The 18,705-nt window shown below is 62.8% G+C and overlaps 1 protein-coding gene across 5 annotated transcripts in view; it reads right to left on the reverse strand.

The window, feature by feature from the left end:
- CBFA2T3 (CBFA2/RUNX1 partner transcriptional co-repressor 3) overlaps positions 1-18,705 on the reverse strand; it is a 104,567-nt gene that overhangs the window by 19,366 nt on the left and 66,496 nt on the right. For 2 of the 5 annotated variants that reach the window (XM_054669603.2, XM_016930393.4), the window contains exons 2-3: positions 8,150-8,302; positions 4,718-4,792 (exon numbers count right to left, since the gene is read on the reverse strand). In XM_054669603.2, coding sequence (XP_054525578.1) covers positions 4,718-4,792; positions 8,150-8,302 — 228 coding nt within the window. Of the gene's footprint in view, positions 1-3,468; positions 3,521-4,717; positions 4,793-8,149; positions 8,303-18,705 lie in introns of those variants that run through there. The other 3 variants (XM_054669604.2, XM_016930395.4, XM_016930396.4) reach the window with 2 other exon arrangements.

Consider the following 18,705-nt stretch of genomic DNA (forward strand, 5'->3'; position numbering starts at 1 on the left):
GGCCCCTACGCCTGGCCTGGGAGACACCAACCCTACCAGGCTGGCTCAGGTTTTCACTGTGAACAGGGAGCAAGGGGCTTCTCCACACATCGGGGGCTTGATGGCTCAGTTCCCACTTTCTGGAGGCACAGGAGACTTGGAAAATGAGAAGTCACTCATCCCCCAAAAGGCCAGCTACCATCACCTCTGGCATGATGTTCCCAAGCAATACCCCCACCCCCAATCAGGCATCTCCCAGCCCTGAGCAATGTCCCCACAACAGGTGCCTCCCAGCCCTGAGCAATGTGCCTCCCCACACACAGGCACCTCCCAGCCTTGAGCAATGTGCCTTCCCACACACAGGTGCCTCCCAGCCCTGAGCAATGTGCCCCCCCAACACACAGGTGCCTCCCAGCCCTGAGCAATGTGCGCTGCAGGTGCTTTCCAGCAGAGCAATGTCCCTCCTACAAGTGTCTCCCAGCCCTGAGCAATGTCCCAGACAGGTGACTCCCAGCCATGAGCAATGCCTTCATTTGCACACAGCCCCAACGCCTGCTAATGGGGTTCCAGGGGGCAGAGGAGCTGGGACACCCAAGGACACACTGGGTGGGTTCCTGCCCCTGGCGGCTGGACACGCAGATGCACGTGCACACAGGCCAGTGCATGTTGAGGACAAGCAGGTGACATAAGGAACAGCTGATGAGCGCGCTGCAGGGCCGCCTGTTGACCACTGAGACGTGACTGCCTGGCTGGCCCTGCTATTGGGGTCAGCGTTCCAGGGGCCTGGCAGACATGGGGCTGCTATGGAAAGTCCCAGGGCTGGGCCTCACCCCTTTTCTCAGGTGACAGAGCTAAGGCCAAGCCTCTTGCAAGGCGGCCAGCACACCCCTCCTGTGCCCGGGACACCCGCACCCTGTGCCCTTGGCCTCAGGAGCCTGAGGGGCGACCTCCAGGCTCTGAAGGCAGGTCAGAGGTCACAGGGCTCCCAAGTCCCTTGCTGACAGGGGAGGGGGACTGGATGCCTCTGGGAGGCCTGAAGTCCTGGCCAGCTCCTTCTGTCAGGAGGACTGAAGCCCCGCACACACTCACGGCTGGCTCCCGCCTCCTACAGAAGGACACGCTCCCTACAAAGGGTACCAACTCCCCTGCCCCCAGAGCGAGCCCTCCATTTCCCTGCCTGCACTCACCCCCCACCACCCTTACACACATGCACGCACACATGCATATACACATGCATACATATACACATGCACACAATGTACACACATGCACGCACACGTGCACGGCTATGACGTACACGCTCGTCTCTCTTGCTCCACTGCGGCCCCAAGTGCCCCTCTCCAGGGGACCCACCCCTCACCCGTGCTGAGAGTGTGGGTCTAGGCGGGGGGGGGGGGCGGTGGCAGCTCAGAGCCACCTGCTCCCTCAGGGCGGAATTCCTCCGAGGCCCCAGCCGTGTGTTCGCGCCTGTGGCTGAGGCCTGGCCTGTGTGCGCCGAGGAGGAGGGGAAAACCCTTTCTCCAGGATGGAGACACCCCTGGGCTGGGCTGGTGCAGCGGCTCCCCCTGGGCAGCCGGCAGGCACCAGCTGTTTCCTTCCTGTGCCCTGGATGGTGGGGGGTCTTGGCGTACCCCTCAGATCAGGCCAGCCCTGCCCATCCTGACCTGGCCCCTGGGAGGTGACCCCTGCTGAGTGTTGTGGCCTCTGCCTGGACGGGAGGGGACATGGGACGTGGGGGCCTACGTGCCGGCCCCTCTTCCTGGGCTGCGTCCCCACAGCTGGGGCTCCGGCTAGGCCAGGCCTCCCTTTCTACCCGCTCCTGCAGGCCTGGACCGGAAGGGGCCGCACCCTCCAGAGGGCACTGACCAGCCCGTACCTCCAACAAGGCCCTTCTGAGGGGTCAGGCCCTCTCTAAGTGTCCCTCCAGTAACCTTTAGGTGGCCGCTATCAGCTTCCTCCACTCCGCCTTCCCAGAAGCCGCCTGAGGCTCCCACCTTCCCGACCCGTGGTCTAGTGGCACCTGCGAGGTGCTCCCGGGTCAGGAAGCTGTGCTGTGGCCCAGGCTGGGCTCTGCACCTGCACACAGGCTGCGCGGTTATCACACACATCCCATGTGGCAAATGGGCTCCGAGGAACCGAAGACACACAGCAGGGCAGCCCGGCTCCCCCAGATTGCCTCCCGTCCCCGGCAGACCCCACACACCGAGCAAACAGCGCTGGGCACAGTGGCACAGGGGGGAGGCCGGCCCTGTGCTCTGGATGTTCTTGGTGGAGCGGGGGGAACAGGTGTGCCCACGACGGCCTCCCCTGGGGCCCAGCACTCACTCTGCTCTCACTCCAGCCTGGGCCTCACAGATACCCGCTGCAGGGGCTGTGGGAGGCCAGGAGGGCGGGGGATGCTACAGAGGCCCTCAGACACACCAGCGTGGTGAGGAAGTCCAGACAGACACAGCCCTGCCCTTGAGGGCTGGGGGAAGCTGCCCTGGTTAGGAGTGAGGACCGGCCGCCAGGCCCAGACGTGCCCTGTGAGTCAGACTCGGCGCCTAGCCTCAGTTTCTTCATTTGCAAATGGCTCCCAACCCATCCTGGAGTTCCAAGTGGGGCTCCAGGGACCAGAGGACAGCATGGCAGTGACCTCCTTTGTACTGTGTGTCCCCAGCCAGAGTCGCTCAGGCCTGACCTGGGCTTCCCCAGCCTCTCCTGCGCTGCCCAAGTCAGCCCCCCAGGGTTGCTCCATCCTGACTGGTTTTATGGGTTGGGTGTTGTGTGAGGCTGTTGGCAATAAACGGCCCCCATACCTAGTGGAATTCTGGAAACCACTAATCGCAGGCCAGATATGGCACAAAACCTTGAGTGCATGCGTGGCCTCAGACTTTCCTATGGGGGGGCTGCAGGATTGAGACATCTCTGTTGCTGGGGCTGCGAACCTCCACACGCTGTTCTGAGCGGCTGCTCCCTTCAACCGGGGCAACCTGCACAGGGGGTAGCCTGTCTGCGCCCCTGGCTTGAACGATCTTAGCAGCGCCTTCCTGGGCTCAGGATGGACGCACCGGCCCTCTGGAGCGCGCGGCACCGATAACGGCGTCGTATTCTGGGGCTTTCCCTCTTCTGGGGGGACAGTGGACGCTGACGCAGGATGCACTGAGCCCCTGGTCTCTCGCCTTCTGAGGCTCTGTCCGGAGGACCCCACCGCGCTGCTGAGTTTCCCTCTCACTGGTGAGCTCCATGTGGCCACACGGTGGACTCTGACACACACACACCCCGTCAAGACTGAGGATAGCCACTTGCGGTCACCCAGTCAGGCCAGGAGACGGCCCGTCACCATGGGAGACCTCACTGCAGCGGGAGGCTGGTTTCTCCAGGACACGAGGGACTGTCGTCAGGACTGTGGACCTTCCAGCAGCTTCTCAGACGCGCCACAGTGCACGCCGGGGCCCCTGCCCACCGCCCCGGCCGGCCTGGGCCTGGCCCTCCCTTAGGTGTGCTTACCAGCCTTGCCCTGGGTGCCTGGTCCTTCCGGCGGCCTGCTCACCCTCGCCTGCCCGCGCACTCCCTCCCGCGCTGCTGGGCAGTCTCAGCAGCTAAAGAGACGCCAAAAATAACCCCGGCACAAGCACTTTCATTCCCACAACAGGTGTGTTCCTAAGTTAGACTGCACACGTGTCCCCAGCTGAGGATTGGGGGCACACGCGAGCACCCCCGTGGCTCCCCCAGCCTCAGAACCTTGGTGGGGGGGTCAGATGCGACAGAGGCACCCTAACGCAGCCCCTCCTGTCACCCCTGCTCCTTGCTGTGGGGGCTCCGGGATCTGGGATTCACCAACTTTGCCATCCATAAGATCACAGAGTGGGTGACAACAGCCACTGTCCAGGAGCTGCACGCCAGGCGCGGGTGCGTGGCCAGGCCCATCACAGAATAATGGCTGTGACAAGAACAGCCCTGTGCAACAGAAACAACGCACAGTTGTTCTGCCGCCCTCGTTCTTAGAGCCGGGAGTGCCGCGACAGCCACACCTGGGCCGTCCTGCCAGGCTGGCTGGTAGTGATGGACCGGAGTCTGTCTGATGGGCTCAAGCATGGCTGCACTCAGTGGTTGACAAAAACTATAAACACCACCTGGTAAGAGCCCGTGCTCCCTGAACGCCCGCCATGGGCCACGCAGGTTGACAGAAACGTCTGCTGGTGACTCAAGTCTGCTGACCTCTCAGTGTGTGCACGGCCCCACCATCTCCCGGCTCCTGGAGAACACCATTGGCACTAGGGGCCATGATGACTTCCATTTTACAGGTGGGGAAACTGAGGCACGGGGGGTGGTACCTGACCAAGGTCACCCTGGCAATAGGAGTTGCAGCTGGGACTCCAGGTAGGTGGGGTCTGCCCTAGCAATGGCTGAGCTACAGGCTGGCCAGGGACAGTGTCTCGCCCCGCCCCTCGGCACTCGCAGTCAGCCCCATTGGCCATGTTTTGCTGCTGGGGAAGGAGAGCTCAGAGAGGCTCTGTTCCTGCCTAAGGCCCCGCAGCTTGGAGCGGAGGGTCTGTGGGATGCAGCGACCCGGCGGCTCTGCCCTCCTGCGCCCTCTTCTCCCTAAGGAGGCAGGACCAACACAGCAGAGGCAATGCTGAGGGTGCGGAGGCCGGGGAGGAGAGCTGAGCGCCCCCAGGGCAGCAGTGTTGGGCCAGCTGAGGGTGCTGTGGTGAAGACCTCTGGGGAGGCCTGCGGTTTTTGTTATTTTACTTACAGAGACAGACCATAGACCATTTTAAGCAGCCATGAAAACGGCCGTGGGGCAGCGTCGCAGGCCCGTCCTCTCGATCTGTAAGCAAAATAAGAAGAACACGCTGTCAGGAGGGGCGTGGGCAGGAGACTCTGCCCTCAGGGGCGCCCACGGCCGCCTTTTCCTACTTCTCAGAGTGATTTTTGGTGGGGGCGTGGGCAGGAGACTGCCCTCAGGGGCACCCGGGCCGCCTTTTCTTGCTTCTCAGAGTGATTTTTGATTTTCAGAGGGGCCTGGGCAGGAGACTCTGCCCTCAGGGCCGCCCGGGCCGCCGTTTCCTGCTTCTCAGAGTGATTTTCTGACGGGGCTCTGTCACCACCTGGGGCCAGGCCACTCCCCTCTCCGAGCCTCAGTTTCCTTCTCTGAGAGTGGGTGATCCCTAAGGGCCGTTTTGGCAGGACTGTTCCACAGTCTACAAGAACCGCGGCTTCTCTATGAGCAGGGGCGGGGCCCCTTGTTTTCATTGTCCTCTTCCCAGAAGGCCCCTGTGACCCCATGAGCACCATCCTCAGGGACCTGGGCCGAAGCCGCGTGTCCTAAAAGTGACCTGAGACTCGGCTTGGAGTCTCTAAAAACAAAGCCCTGGGTCAGCGCTGGAGGAGGAAGCACCAAACAGGAAGAAAGATTCGGCTGGGCGCGGTGGCTCACGCCTGTAATCCCAGCACTTTGGGAGGCTGAGGCGGGAGGATTGCTTGAGCCCAGGAGTTCAAGACCAGCCTGGGCGACGTAGGGAGACCCAAACTCTACTATATAAAAAAACAAAGAAAGATTGAATTTGTTCGAGCTGAAGTTAGTGGCGCAGGCCACAGGAAGACAGGCTCTAGTAAACACGGGTAGTGAGTTCTCTGTCATGGGGGTAATCAAGGGCAGGATAAAGCCTTAGCCCTTTAAGCGTCCTCCCAGCTTTAGAGGAGCTTGGTCTGGGTCCCTGCTCCTTATATGCCTTCCCCCCTCCCCACCTCCCACCCCACAGCAGCACCGCAGCTTCAACTCCAAGATGAATTTGCGCCCAGGGCTGTCACTGGGCAAGAGAAACTTCGGCCCTCAAGTCTCCGTTCAGACTCAGTCTCCCATCAGCTTGGCTCAGAGGCCAGTCCCCGGCGAGGAGCCTCCCGGCAGGGCTCTGCAACTGAGCTGTGGCCCCTGAAGGGCACCCACCACCCACCAGCCAGGGGCAGGGGTGCGGCCAACCACCTGGCTTTCACGGAATTGTGTGGATTAGGGGATAAATCTGAGGCCACCTCAGGGGTGGCCAGAGCCTCAGACTGATGCTGCTGACAGCCCAGTGGGACTAAAGCATCGGCTTAGAAAAGAAAAAGCACCTGCTTATCTCTTTCATAACCTTCATGCTCCTTAAACCAGCTGGGACCTCACCCCAAAAACATGACCCCAAGGCGGGCTGGGAGTGGAGGGAGCAGGAAGGACCCCAGCCCCAGGCATGCCGGCTGCCCTCACATCCGTTCACAGGTCTCCAGAAGCAGAGCCCGAGGCTCCGCTGATCCCAACCCACCTCCAGCCAGGAGCATCAGACCAGCACCTTCGAAGCAGAGGCTGCTGGTCCCCAGGGAAGAGCAGGTGGGGGAGACGCACCCTTGAGGGTCTGGGGAACCAGGCTCAGCCCACGGTGTTTGTCCCTGACAGTGGGGCCTGAGGTTGTCTGTAGAGCGGGTGTTTTAGGCACTGCGCCCATGGCCGGGTCTCCCGTGGTCGGTCCTGAGCGTTTCCTCCCCCGGGGCTGGGGTATGCTGCAAACTTAACACACCAGCGGTCTCCCTCTACCTATGTGGGCTCAGTGTGGTCGCAAGCTGCCTGGTAGAGAGACGGCCCGTGGTTTGTACCAGACCGGAGGGCTCTTCCGAAGAGAGGGAAGGGTGATCCCAGCCCGGCCACATCGCCGTGTGACAAGGACATGTGAGAAAAAGCTCAGCCAGCCTCTCACTAGAAACCGTGGCCAGCTCTGCAGAGCCAGGACCTGCACGCTGGGCCCGCTGTCCCTCAGGACCTGCAAAATCGTGAGTGTGGCGTCCCGACTCTCTGAGGCAGGGCCGGCCCCCAGTAAGGGCTCCATGACACGTGGACGCCCCCGCGGGTGCAGGGAGTAGGCGTTAGGCTGTTTGGCTCCTACTGAGTGCTGGGCACATTTCCAGCTGTACCTGCCTCTGGGCGGCACACGTCGGGGCACCCCATTGCTGGGCCACCCCATTCCCCAACCAAGTCGGGAGGCTGACTCGGAGCCAACATCCTACAAACAGGGCCGCAAATCTGCTGCCTGACCGCACAGCCAGTGCTCTCTCCAGATGGAAGGGAGATGATGGCCAAAGCCCTCGGCGGAGCAGGCCCCCAGCCTCAGCGGCAGAGCCAGGGAGGGAGCCAGGCCTGGCCTATAGCCACCGGGTGCTCTGGGGACAGTCGTGACATAAAGGGACTGAGGAAGCAGCTCTTCCTGGCCTGTGGGGGACCCGGGGAAAGCAGGATGGAAGTCTCAGGCTCCCTGCCCAGAGAGGGGCTTCATTTGAGTTTCAGAGCCTGGGGAGGGTCCCCCAGGTACAGGGCTTTCTGGCCGCTGCATGTGGAGGTGGTACATGGCGTCTCCCCCACTGCAGACACTGAGATGCACTCCTGAGCTCCCGGCCTTGAGGGACAGGGACGCTGCCACCCCGCCGGCCCAGCAACTGGGCCACAGAGCACCAATGTCTGTCCTCAAAGCCAAGGCTCTGCGGGTGACTGTGATGAGAACTGGCTGTTCCCTGCCCCACAGCCTCCCAGGGCCCACCATCGGCGGCTCTGTGCGCCAAGCACGGCCAACCCCTTGCGAGGGCCAGCAAGACAAGGCCTGACAGCTTCTCGAGGCCCCCACCCTGGCCCCCGTGCTCAGCTGGGCTGTGGAGCTCCTGGGATCTGAGTCCCTCCAAGGCCAGAGCCGTCTCTGTGGTCTGTCCACGGGGCCTGTACGCAGGTGACCTGCTGTGTGACCCTGCGGAAGCCCCTGACCCCATCCGAGTTCCACGTTCTCTCTGGATGAGCCTGGCATTCCTAGGCCTGCCGGACGAGGCAGGAAGCCTGAGGCACAGCGGCCGGCTTTGACCCACGGCCAGCCCTGGTGAAAGGCCTGTGTGGACTCACCTAGCCCCACCACAGCCCTGGGAGGACCTGCATTGCAGAAGAGGAAGCCCAGGCCCCCCGGAGGGCAAGGACATGGCCCGGAGCTACACAGTGGGAAGCAGGAAAGCTGGGATTTGAACCGGCCAAGTCTGGGCTCTGGGCCACACGAGCGCCTCACACTCAGGGCTCACAGCAGGTGCCCGCTGGCTCCGGGCAGGAAGCTCAGAATTTCAAACAACACAAGGGGCTCCCCTGAAACACCTGGCCCTCGGCTGCCAGGTGGGGGCTACTTACGTGTGTGTGGAGTGAAGGAGGGGGGGCGTGTGGCCCCCTGGGATGCGGCAGGCGGTGGGGGCGGCATGCTGGGGGGTGTGGACCGGGGCTGCGTCTTCACCTCCGCTGGGGAGTCCGGCATCGCTGAGGCCTTAGCCTTCCTGTCCACTGGGGCTGTGACCAAAGGAGAAAGAAAGAGTCGGTGAAGCAGGCTAAGTGCAAAGGCCAGGGCCCGCAGCCCCACGGTTCCCAGCCAAGTCCCCACTGAGTGTCTGCCCAGCGCTGGGGCAGTCTGCCCCAGGTGTCCTGACAGGTGGCTGACGTCCCACGTGCAGGATCACGGGGGCAGAACGAGGCCGGAGGACGGGCTTGGGCCAGCTCATCTCAGGTGGCCGGCCAGGCTGGAGCTGGGGCCCTCGGTGTGTGGCGGCCCTGGGAGAGCTGTGCCCCACTCCAGGCTTGAGGCGTCTACAGACCAGGGAGTGGGCAGTGCCCCGAGGCAGCGGTGCCTTGCTCCCACCTCCATGAGCATCCCCCGGGGGGTGTTCAGACACCTCAGCCTCTTCCCCCAGTCCTGATTCAGCAGGTCAGGCTGAGACCCAGAATTTGCTTTCCGGCATGTTCCCAGGTGGCGCTGCTGCTGGTCCGGCCCTGGAAGCCATGGTTCTAAGAGTCCCTTCCACTTTCAGATGCTAGAAGGCTCCCCTGGGCTGGGGGGCGGGGGACGGTGTCTGCCCAGGGAGAGGCCGGCAGGCAGGCCATTTAGGGCGACAAAACCTCTATTTTAACGGTCTTCTACCCCGGTGATTCATAGGGCAGCCAAGACAGAGGCGGCGTTGACTTCAGGATGGCCAAGGCCTGGCCACACCGAGTGCGGCCACCAGCAGGCGGATGAGGCGTTGATTTCAGGATGGCCGAGGCCTGGCCGCGCTGGGCGCAGCCCCCGGCAGGTGGTAACGCCAGGACACATGATTAATGAGAACCTGCAGCTGAACAAGATTCCCTCGTGGTCTGAGGCTCCCTGAAGTCTGAGAAGCTCTACCCAGGGCCAGCTGTGTGCGGAGATGGCAGGAAAACGCTCAAGGCGCTGGTGGGCCGGGACTGGGGGGCGCTGAGCCCCTTGTGCCACCCAGAGAGCAGGGGGGCAGAAAAACGCTCAAGGCGCTGGTGGGCCGGGACTGGGGGGGCACTGAGCCCCCTTGTGCCACCCAGAGAGCAGGACCTGCAGACAAGGTTAACCGAAGGGCCTGCAGCACAGACCTGCCCGAGACACCAGGAGGCCAAGCCAGCACCCTGTCTGTGGCATTTTCTGCAGGGGGTGCGGGTGTAAGCCCCAGGGCCTCCCCATTTATCGTAAGGCAAGGTCATCCAGTGCCAAAGCAAGGCAGAAAGACCTGCTATCCGTGGCTGAGACTTCGGGGGCCTCAGCGGCTTAGAGCAGCAAGGTAGGTAGGCATCCTCAATCTGCTGAATACTGGACTGCCCTGCACCCTGCTCCTGCTAACACCTGTGGGTCTCACCCACGACTGCCCCGCACCCTCCTCCTGCTAACACCTGTGGGTCTCACCCACGACTGCCCCGCACCCTCCTCCTGCTAACACCTGTGGGTCTCACCCACAGCCCGGGGCATGAAACAGGTGAGGCCACAGTTGGGGGCTGGTATCTGTCGTGTTATTAGTCAACTGTGGGCGCTGCCCCTGCTTCTGCCCGTTCCCCATTCCCGGGGCCCCAGCACCATCGTCAGACGGAGAGATCCACCCAGGGCCACGGCCACGCGGACTCTGTGGAAGGTGACGGATAAATGACTTCTACAGCGATCACATGCCAAATACGGCGCAAACCTCTCCTGATCCTCTTGCCGCCGGCTCCTTTTACAGAGGGGCAGAGGGGTTCAGAGGTGCTGAGCTCCTGCCCAACATCTCAGGGCAGTGGCGCCTGGGCTCTAACCGGCCCCTAGTGCTCCAGGCAGGAGTGGAGCAGTCCCCCTCTGCTGGGCCTGTGGGGAGTGGTGGGGGGAGAAAGCAGCCAGTAAACAGCCACAGGCCTCGCGGCACCTGCTGTCCCCTCCGCACAGCCGCTGGCCTCCCTCCCACGGGGCGCCTTGCTCCTCCTGGCCACCCGCCTGTCCGGAGGCTGATGGCTGGGCACACGTGTGGCCACAGCTGTGGGGGCCGTCAACACTGCCTGGCTGCAAGGCTGGTGGCCAGTCCCTGGTGACAATCAAAGAAGGTGAATGTGGCAGGGCGTTCCTGTGGTGGGGGTGTTCCTGGCGGGGGGGGGCGTTCCTGGGGGGGCATTCCTGGAGAGGGGCGTTCCTGGTGGGGGCAGCCCTTCCAGACCAGGCTGCCCTTGGGCCAACGTGGGTTGGGCATGCCCAGAAGGGAGCAGGCAGGGATGCGGCCGAGAGCTTCAAACGCCAGGCTGGCTTGGGGGACACAGGTCCAGGACACTGCGGATGCCCCCTGTTTGGACTTTCCAAAGCCCTCCCATGGAGGCGGCTACATTTGAGCCACGAGACTCGAATAAAACAGAAGTGGATGCAGAGAGCCCCACTGGGGAGCTGGTGCCGGGCGCTGGACGGGCGCTCGTAGGATGGAAGGACACGCCACATTTCCTAAGGTGGAGAGGGTGGCCAGGAGACTGCTGGGCCGTCATGCCACGGCGCAAGGAGTCACCACAGCCGTCACCCAACAAGGGCTCATGGCCACCACCTGCGTGCTCATGGCCACCACCTGTGTGCTCGTGGCCACCACCTGCGTGCTCGTGACACTCTGGATCCCGAAGCTAGAGCAGACAGTGCTCTGCCGGCGTCCGGAGCAGTCGGGGACTTCGTGTGGTTCCCTTTGGGCAGAACAGGAGGCTGTCCCTTTACTTCAGAGGCCTGGACAGAGGCTCACTGCAGGAAGACCCTTCTCGGTGCTCTGCAGATATCGACGACTCATTGCATCCTCACCGAGACCCTCTGCGGCTGATACTGCCATCAGCCCATTTTACTAGGAGGGACCAGGCTCGGAGAGATGAAGTCATCTACCCAAGGTCACACCGCGAGTGTGCTGCGGGCTGGGATCGGAACCACGACCTGGTGTTGCCCCCACAGGGCCAGGGCTCGGCAGGACTCCAAAGTCCCCGCTTGTCATCAACACGCTTGCCTCCTTTTAGGCCTCAAGGTACTTGCAAAGAGGCAGCAGGTCTGGGATTCAAACTTGAGGCCGAACGGAGGCTGCAGGGGCAGGAGGCCCCGTGCCTGAGGAACACCCTGGGAGCTGGTGGTGTCCTCCCCTCCGTTCTCCGGGCCCCACCCCGGGTTGTGTGGGGGCAGCTGTGCAGGTGATGGGACCTCACGGGTGTCTGTTGAATCCTGTTTGAGTGCTCCTGGCTGTGTGGCCTAGGGAGAGCCTCTTCCCCTCTCTGAGCCTCACTTTCCTTCCTCTGTACATGTGGAGGAAGCCAGGTGACAGGAAGATGATGCGGAGTTCCCCATGCCCTGCCTGGCACGCAAGGAAACCAGGCCAAGGCTCATGGAGCAATGTGTGGCCGGGACCTGCTCCTGGCGCTGCCCCTGGCACAGACTCCACCCGAGAAAGCAGAAAGTGACCAGGACCCTCAGAGAAGATGAGGGGTGAGTGTGGAAAGGTAGAGGAACAGCATTTGTGGCCAAGAGAACAGCCTGGGAGTTGGCCAGGACCTGTGGAGGGACCTGGGAAGGAGGGGGGTGGGGGTGTGGGCAGCAGGGAGTCGGGAGCTCTGCACAGCAGCAGCTGGGGCCGTCTCTGGGGCGGGCACATCGTCTCTCTCCTGCTTAATACCCTTCAGCAGCTTCTACTGTACATGGGGCTTCACCAGCCCACACCCACTCCATGACACCCATCTCCCTGCTCTCCCCCAGTGCGGGGCTCAGGGCCATGCACGACCCCCCAACCGCCCCTCGTTCCCTCTGGGATTCAGCTTCAACCTCACTTCCCCAGGAGAGGCTGCCCCGCCCCCGTGAAGCTCTTCCATCCTTCCCTGTTCAGTCCTCAGGATGTCACCGCACACTGGGCGGTCCTGCCTCTTGTTTGACCTGTTTGCAGGGTCTCTGTGCTTGACTGGGCCCCCCAGGATGCAGCTCGCCCAGGGTAGCCTTCAAAGGAAGGCCCCCAGGGGAAATGCCTCTTTGGGTTCCCCCCGCCCCCGCTTAGGGGCTGGAGGAGAGCAAAGATGGAAGTGGGGTGAGTGGAGCGCCATGATCAGGGCGGGCCTGAGGGGAGGTGGGGCTGGAGGAGGGGCGGGGCTGGAGGAGGGGCGGGGCTGAAGGGGGCGGGGCTGAAGGAAGGTGGGGATGAGGGGGCGGGGCTGAGAGCTAGTCTGCGGCAGGTGGGAGGGGCTGGGCTGCCCAGCTGCAGGACAGGTGCTTTCTGCAGACATGGGGGGCTGGTTGCTCAGGGCAGGAGACCCATGGCTGCCCTGGACACCCATCTCCTTGGCGCTGGCTGGGCAGGGAGGCACAGTGGGTCCACCCCACCGCCACAGCGGGTCCACCCCACCGCCACAGCGGGTCCACCCCACCGCCACAGCGGGAGGCTGAGTCCTGCCGGCCTGGCTTCCTCGGGCAAGCCACAGCCTCTCTGTCCATTTCCTTGCCTCTTCAAAGGGGATGGAGATGAGGCCGTGCGCAGCAGGGGGGTCCAGCACTCTCTGCCATCACTCGAAATGGTGGCTATTATTATCCTCCTCTATCCCTGCACCCCCAAGCAGTGTGGGGAGTCTCTGGAGCTCCCACCGGCCCACAGCTCCACCAAGGCTAACTGCAGGCTCCTCTCCAGGCTAAGACACCGCTAGACAGGGGCAGCCTCGTCCTTCCTAGGTGCCTGGCTTCCCACCCCATTCCCCTTTGAGGCCCTGCACCTTGGCCACGGGCCATTTCTACTCCCCAGACCCACTTCGAGGCTCGGAGGCCCCGTGGGCTACCAGCCCACGGCTGCGAACCACACAGGAAGAGGCCTGGCCGCATCCCCTCGTCCCCAAGACCACTTGCTGACCCTGCTCCATCCGCAAGACGGCCCCGCCCAGACACACGGAGCTTCACAGTAGACACCAGTGCCCTGGTGCAATGGCCCTCAGGCAACCCCGGGGGCTCAGCAGCGCCAGAAAGGGGACCGTCTCTGTCTCAAGGCAGAATAGAGAAGTGGCAGGAAGGGCTAATGTCACGGAGGAACCTGGCGCCCCAGGCCTATTCTCAGCACCGTCTACCCGCTGCCCCATGAGGCGGGCCCTGTCACTACACCCACTTTCTAGACAGGGAAACTGAGGCCCAGAGAGGGTGAGCGACTTGTTCTGGGTCTCAGAGCCCAGAAGCACCAGGGCATGTGCCTGGAACCCCCAGGAGATTAAACGATCCCGATGCCAGCCAGCCTGGACCCTGACTCAGCCTTGCTGGGACAGCCCAGGCATCCAGCCCCACGCTGGGACGCGCGGCCCTGTGGGTGTCACATAGGCCGAAGGGACGCTGACTCGTACTGGAGGCTGGGGTGGGTGGCCCGTCACCATACAGGGTCTGGGGTAGCACCTGGGGTGGCCGGCTCTGAGGCATGAGCGGAAGGACCATCTTTCAAACCCCAAGGGGTTTTCTTTCCAGAGCTCGAAGTGCCCATGAAAGAGAAACGAGGCCTCCAGCATCCCTGAACTCTACATCAGCTGCAAGGGGACCCCGGTCCCCGAGGACACCCACATGTATTTTCAAACAGCTCCTGAGGCCCAGCGCTGCCTGTGCAGAAGAAAGCATGGAATTTGGGGAGGGCTCCTGAGGCCTGGCCGCCCAGCACAAGGGGGTCCCTGGGGCACCTGCTGTCCCCACCCTGGCTATCCTCCTGTGGCCTACACAAGTATCCTAACCCCTCCCTGGCTCAGAACAGCACTGAGGTCCTCCTGCTGGGGTGGGTGGGGTCAGTCTGGGTCCCAGTCCCTTCCCTATGGCCCTGGCTCAGAGGCAGGTGGGCAGCGGGTGCGGAATCTGACGAGAAGGGCGCTGACGCCCGGAGGAGAGGAATCTCATACAGAGGACCAACCCTGTCCTCACGGATTCTTCCGCGGCCCTGAGGGAGAGCCTGCGCTTCTCTATCTTACGAGTGGGGAAACAGAGGCACAGAGAGGCTGAGGAGGGGGAGAGCCAGGTGTGGATCCAGGTGACCTGGCCCAGCTACCCCTTCCCCACTGGCCACAGAGGGCACCTGCAGCCTGGGAACCCCGAGGGGAGGCACCTGCCCTCCTGGCCTCCCTCTGTGGCTTGGGCCTCTGCCAAGTGTCCTTCTCACTCCCCCTGCCCATGACTGACGGTGGCATCTTCTAATTGTCCCCTCACCCCAGAGCAGGGGCTTTGCCTGTCCTTCCCACCCTCGATGGCTCAGGCACTGGCTCTGGGCACAGTGCGCCCCTCTCTGGGCATGCCTGAGTCTGCCCTGATGTTGGGTTTCCCTCTATGCGGTTTTCCCCAAAGGGTCTGGGCGTGCAGGAGCTGGTCAGACGTCTAAAGGAAGAGGACAGGGGGAGGGTGCCAGTTCCTCCCCCAGCCCTGGCTGCAGCCTCATCTGCCTCCCAAGCTCCCACTCATCAAGAAAGTTCCCAGACCTGCCAGACGTGGTGACTCACACCTGTCATCCCAGCATTTTGGGAGGCCGAGGTAGGCGAACCACTTGAGGTCAGGAGTTCAGGATCAGCCTGGCCAACATGGTGAAACCCCGTCTCTACTAAAAATGCAAAAATTAGCCGAGCATAGTGGTGCGTGCCTATAATCCCAGCTACTTAGGAGGCTGAGGCCGGAGAATTACTTTAGCCTGGAAGGCAGAGGTTGCTATGAGCCGAATTCGTGCCACTGCACTCCAGCCTGGACAACGGAGCGAGACTCTGTTTCAAAAAAAAAAAAAAGAAAAAGAAAATTCCCAGACCCTGGAGGCCGCTCCCCGGGGCCCATGGGAGAGGCCGTGTCTTTCCCAGACCGCACATCCAGTTCCCAGCGAAATGTCACTAACGGGCCGGGAGAGGAAGCCGCTTTGCAGGCTGGGCAGAGCGAGTGGGAAAGAGCCTGCAATGTGCCGGGGCCGCTCATCCATCACTTCCCCGTCCGCGGGGGCACCCAGCCCGCCCTGCCCAGCTGGGAAACAGCCACAGCCCAGGGCTCCCAGCCCGGGAGTTCCAGAACTCTCCATGGAAGGAGGACCCATGGACACCAGTGCAAGAGCTCATCTTTCCGGCCTTCCCCGCCTCGTACCCTCGCCAGCTCTGGAGTAACAAGCCCTGCTTCCGCTGTAACCTCCTTTGACCCCTCACAAAAGCCTTGGGGCATAGGACGCTGGGCAGGTAACGCAGGTGACTGTTGAGGCCTTTGCACAGGCAACATAGCCATGGTGATGACGTCCTACTGCGTGCCAGGCCTGACCCGAGCATTTTGTGCAGAACACCTCATTTCGTGCCCCCGAAGGTCTAGAGGCTGTCAGGTGGGGAAACTGAGGCACGGGCCCTGGGCACCTGGCTCTGGATCCGATCCTCTCCGTGGGTTTGGAATATGCTCCCGGGGAGCGGGGGGCCCTGGCTCTGCCCTTGCTGGAGCTGACCACAGGCCCCAGGCAGGGGAGGAGGAGGGCACGGCCTGCAACCAACCCGAGGGCTCCAGGCCTCTCCTCCTGTTAGTCCAGCCGAACCCTCATCCCAGGATGCCCCAAAGTCCAGCCTCAGAGGCCCAGCAAGGCCTCTTGCAAAGCCTTTTCTGGGGCTGTGGTGCAGGCAAGGCTCGGAGATGCTCAGGACAGGTCCAGGACGGGCTCTGGACCCAGAACAGTGCTGTGCCTCAGTTGGCTCCTCCATAAAAGTGCAGAATTAAGGGGCTGAGTTCAGGCTCCGGGCCCTGCAACCTGGGTGGGCAGCCTCAGTGTCCACATCTGTGCAATGGGGGTGAGGGTTGACATGAATGCACGCGTGGCAGTCACTGGCAAATCCCAGGCAACCCCGGCGGCGGCTGGGACGGAGGACACCACTGCATCCCGGGTGACCCCGACGGCAGCTGGGATGGAGGACGCCACTGCAACCCGGGTGACCATGACGGCAGCTGGGACGGAGGACGCCACTGCAACCCGGGTGACCATCACGGCGGCTGGGACGGAGGACAGCACTGCAACCCGGGTGACCATGACAGTGGCTGGGACGGAGGACACCACTGCTTTAAACAGCTGTTTATTTTCCTTCAGAATCACACGGTCCCACAGCTTCCTCTGGGAAAGGCACAGATGTGCAAAGAGGAGACCCCGAGAGTCATCCGTCCACGGCCGCCCTCCCGCCTCCTCACAGCCCCGGAGATGGACGACCCCACACCCACGCTGCCCCTGAGAGGTGAGGTCATCTGAGGTCACTGGCCACGGCCATGCAGTGAGTGACGGGCAGAGCCAGAAATGGAGCCCCAGCCTCTGAACTCCAGCCTCTACTTGGCCGGGCAGCCGTCCAGTGCAGTGAACCCAGGCCAAGGTAAACCTGTACACTTGGCTTTCTGGGGAACCAGAGGGGCGAGCCACCCTCCAGCACACATTTCCCAAGAGCAGTCCACGGCGGCTCCCACGGCGGCTCCCCAGCTGCTTGGCCAGTGCCACAGTGGCCCAGCTGTTCCTCGCTTGGTGCCTGGCTGTCCCCTTCGGCCTCACCAGCTGTCCCCTCTGGCCTAACCACACGCACTACCCCACACCCGCCTGTGTTGTGCCTCGGTCACTCGCCGCACCTGCCCCAGGCCCTTTGCATGGCGTTGTTTCTGCAGGGAATGCACTTCCACCAGGTCCCCGCAAGTCTGCCTCTCATCCTCACACCTTTGCTGCAGGCTGCCTGCTTCCCGGTGATGCTGCAGCCCGCGCCGCCCTTCGCCCTGGCTCCCCTCCTGTCACCGGCTCTCCCTGTAGCTCTGCTGGTGAGCCCACCCGCCTGTCCTGCTCCTCCTCTTCTCTTGTGGATGCTCCCCGTGAGCTCCAGGAGGGCTGGGCTTCCTCTACAGCCTACAACAGTGCCGGCCACACTGCAGGCATTCAGCAAACACTTGCTGCGTGGTGACTGAGAAAACCTGGAAAGGCACAGCCCACTGAGGACCGGACAGTCCCAGCCTCAGTGTCCTCCGGAGCCACTGTCATCTGAAGGCCTGGGGACAGGCAGTGCCCTCCCACCTCAGGAAGAGCTGTGGGGTGAGCTGTGGATGGCGTGAGCAGTGCAGGGCGGCCCTCGCAGCGGGGTCTCTGTGCCACTCTCTGGTGCCCCTGAGGGGCATGTGAAACAGAGGAGAACCTGGTGCTGACTCTGGGAAGGGCCCTGAGAAGGTCTTTGACCAGCATCAGACCCGGGGCTCCCAGGCCAAGACAGAGGCAAAGTGAAGGGACGTGGGGCCCCTTCTAGGCAGGCTCTAGGACAGTGGGTGTCCCCCCAAATCCCCTCGTATCCAGATGACCAGGAGGCAGCTCCCTCCCCTGCTCCAGCCTCCAGGGCTGTGCCAAGTGTGGGGATCTGGGGTGGGCAGAGGCGGCCTGAGAGCCTCAGGCGCTGCCCTGCAGCCGCCTCCACATCTGGCTTGTATCCAGCCTTCCTGCCTGGCGAATAAGCAGCCATATAAACACGGGGAGCAGTGCCTTCTCTGCCATCGGTCTAGGCAGACCCTCCCGCCCCCACAGGGACAAGGAGCCAAGTCCTATTTCTCTCCCAGGCCCTTCCAGGTCCTCATGTGCCTGACCCAGGGCGGGCCCTTCCTCTGGCCCCACTGACTGACTCCTGCTGCCCTTCCCGCCGTGGACAGGAACAAGGGACCCTGACCCCAAGGCCTGTGGGTGATGACGATGGAGGTCACGGGGTTGCCATGGCAACAGAGTGGGGCCGGGTGGCAGGAAACCCAGTTCGCCTCCCGCGCCGCTGTGTGAACCGACTGTGTGAACTCGGGGTGGGGGCCGTCCCCAAATGTGTATGAGTCTCTGGCTCCCCTTGGGTAAGATGCAGTGCCTCTTTGGGTGGGGTCACAGCAAACAAAAAGGCTTTCGTAAACTCAAAAGCCCTCTGTGGCCCTGCCACGGGGACGTCATCTCTGGCGATCTGAAGGACAGGGGCAGGGAGGGAACGGGAATCTCAGGCGCCCTCTCCCTGCAGGAACGGAGTTGGCTTTTCCGTCTCCTAATCTAGCCTCAGTTTTCTCATCTGTAAAATGGGAATGGGGATGGAATTCCCGCAGAATCACGGAGGGACGAAGTACATGAGCTCACGAAAAGCGTCTAGAACAGAGCGCCTGGCCGCTCGCCCTGGCCACCCAGCTGTCATGCTTCGGGCCATCTGTCCAGCCACAACGGCCGCGTGGAGCTGGTGCAGGTGGGGCTTGTCTTTGGCACTGTGCCCAGAGCTGGCCCATAGGTGACACTGAGCATCAGTGTTGGGGAAGGGGACCAATCGGAGAGTCTCTGGGGCACAGTGAAGACCCCCCCCCTCCTGCCTCGCAGCTGTGTGGGGGAAGCTCTGTTGCCCAGAGTTGGCTGGCAGGGCCCAGACTGCCCACCGGCTGCCATCACCACCACGAACAGGTACCCAGGGCATGCCTT

Source organism: Pan troglodytes, chromosome 18 (assembly GCF_028858775.2).
Source record: "Pan troglodytes isolate AG18354 chromosome 18, NHGRI_mPanTro3-v2.0_pri, whole genome shotgun sequence".
Taxonomy (NCBI): domain Eukaryota; kingdom Metazoa; phylum Chordata; class Mammalia; order Primates; family Hominidae; genus Pan; species Pan troglodytes.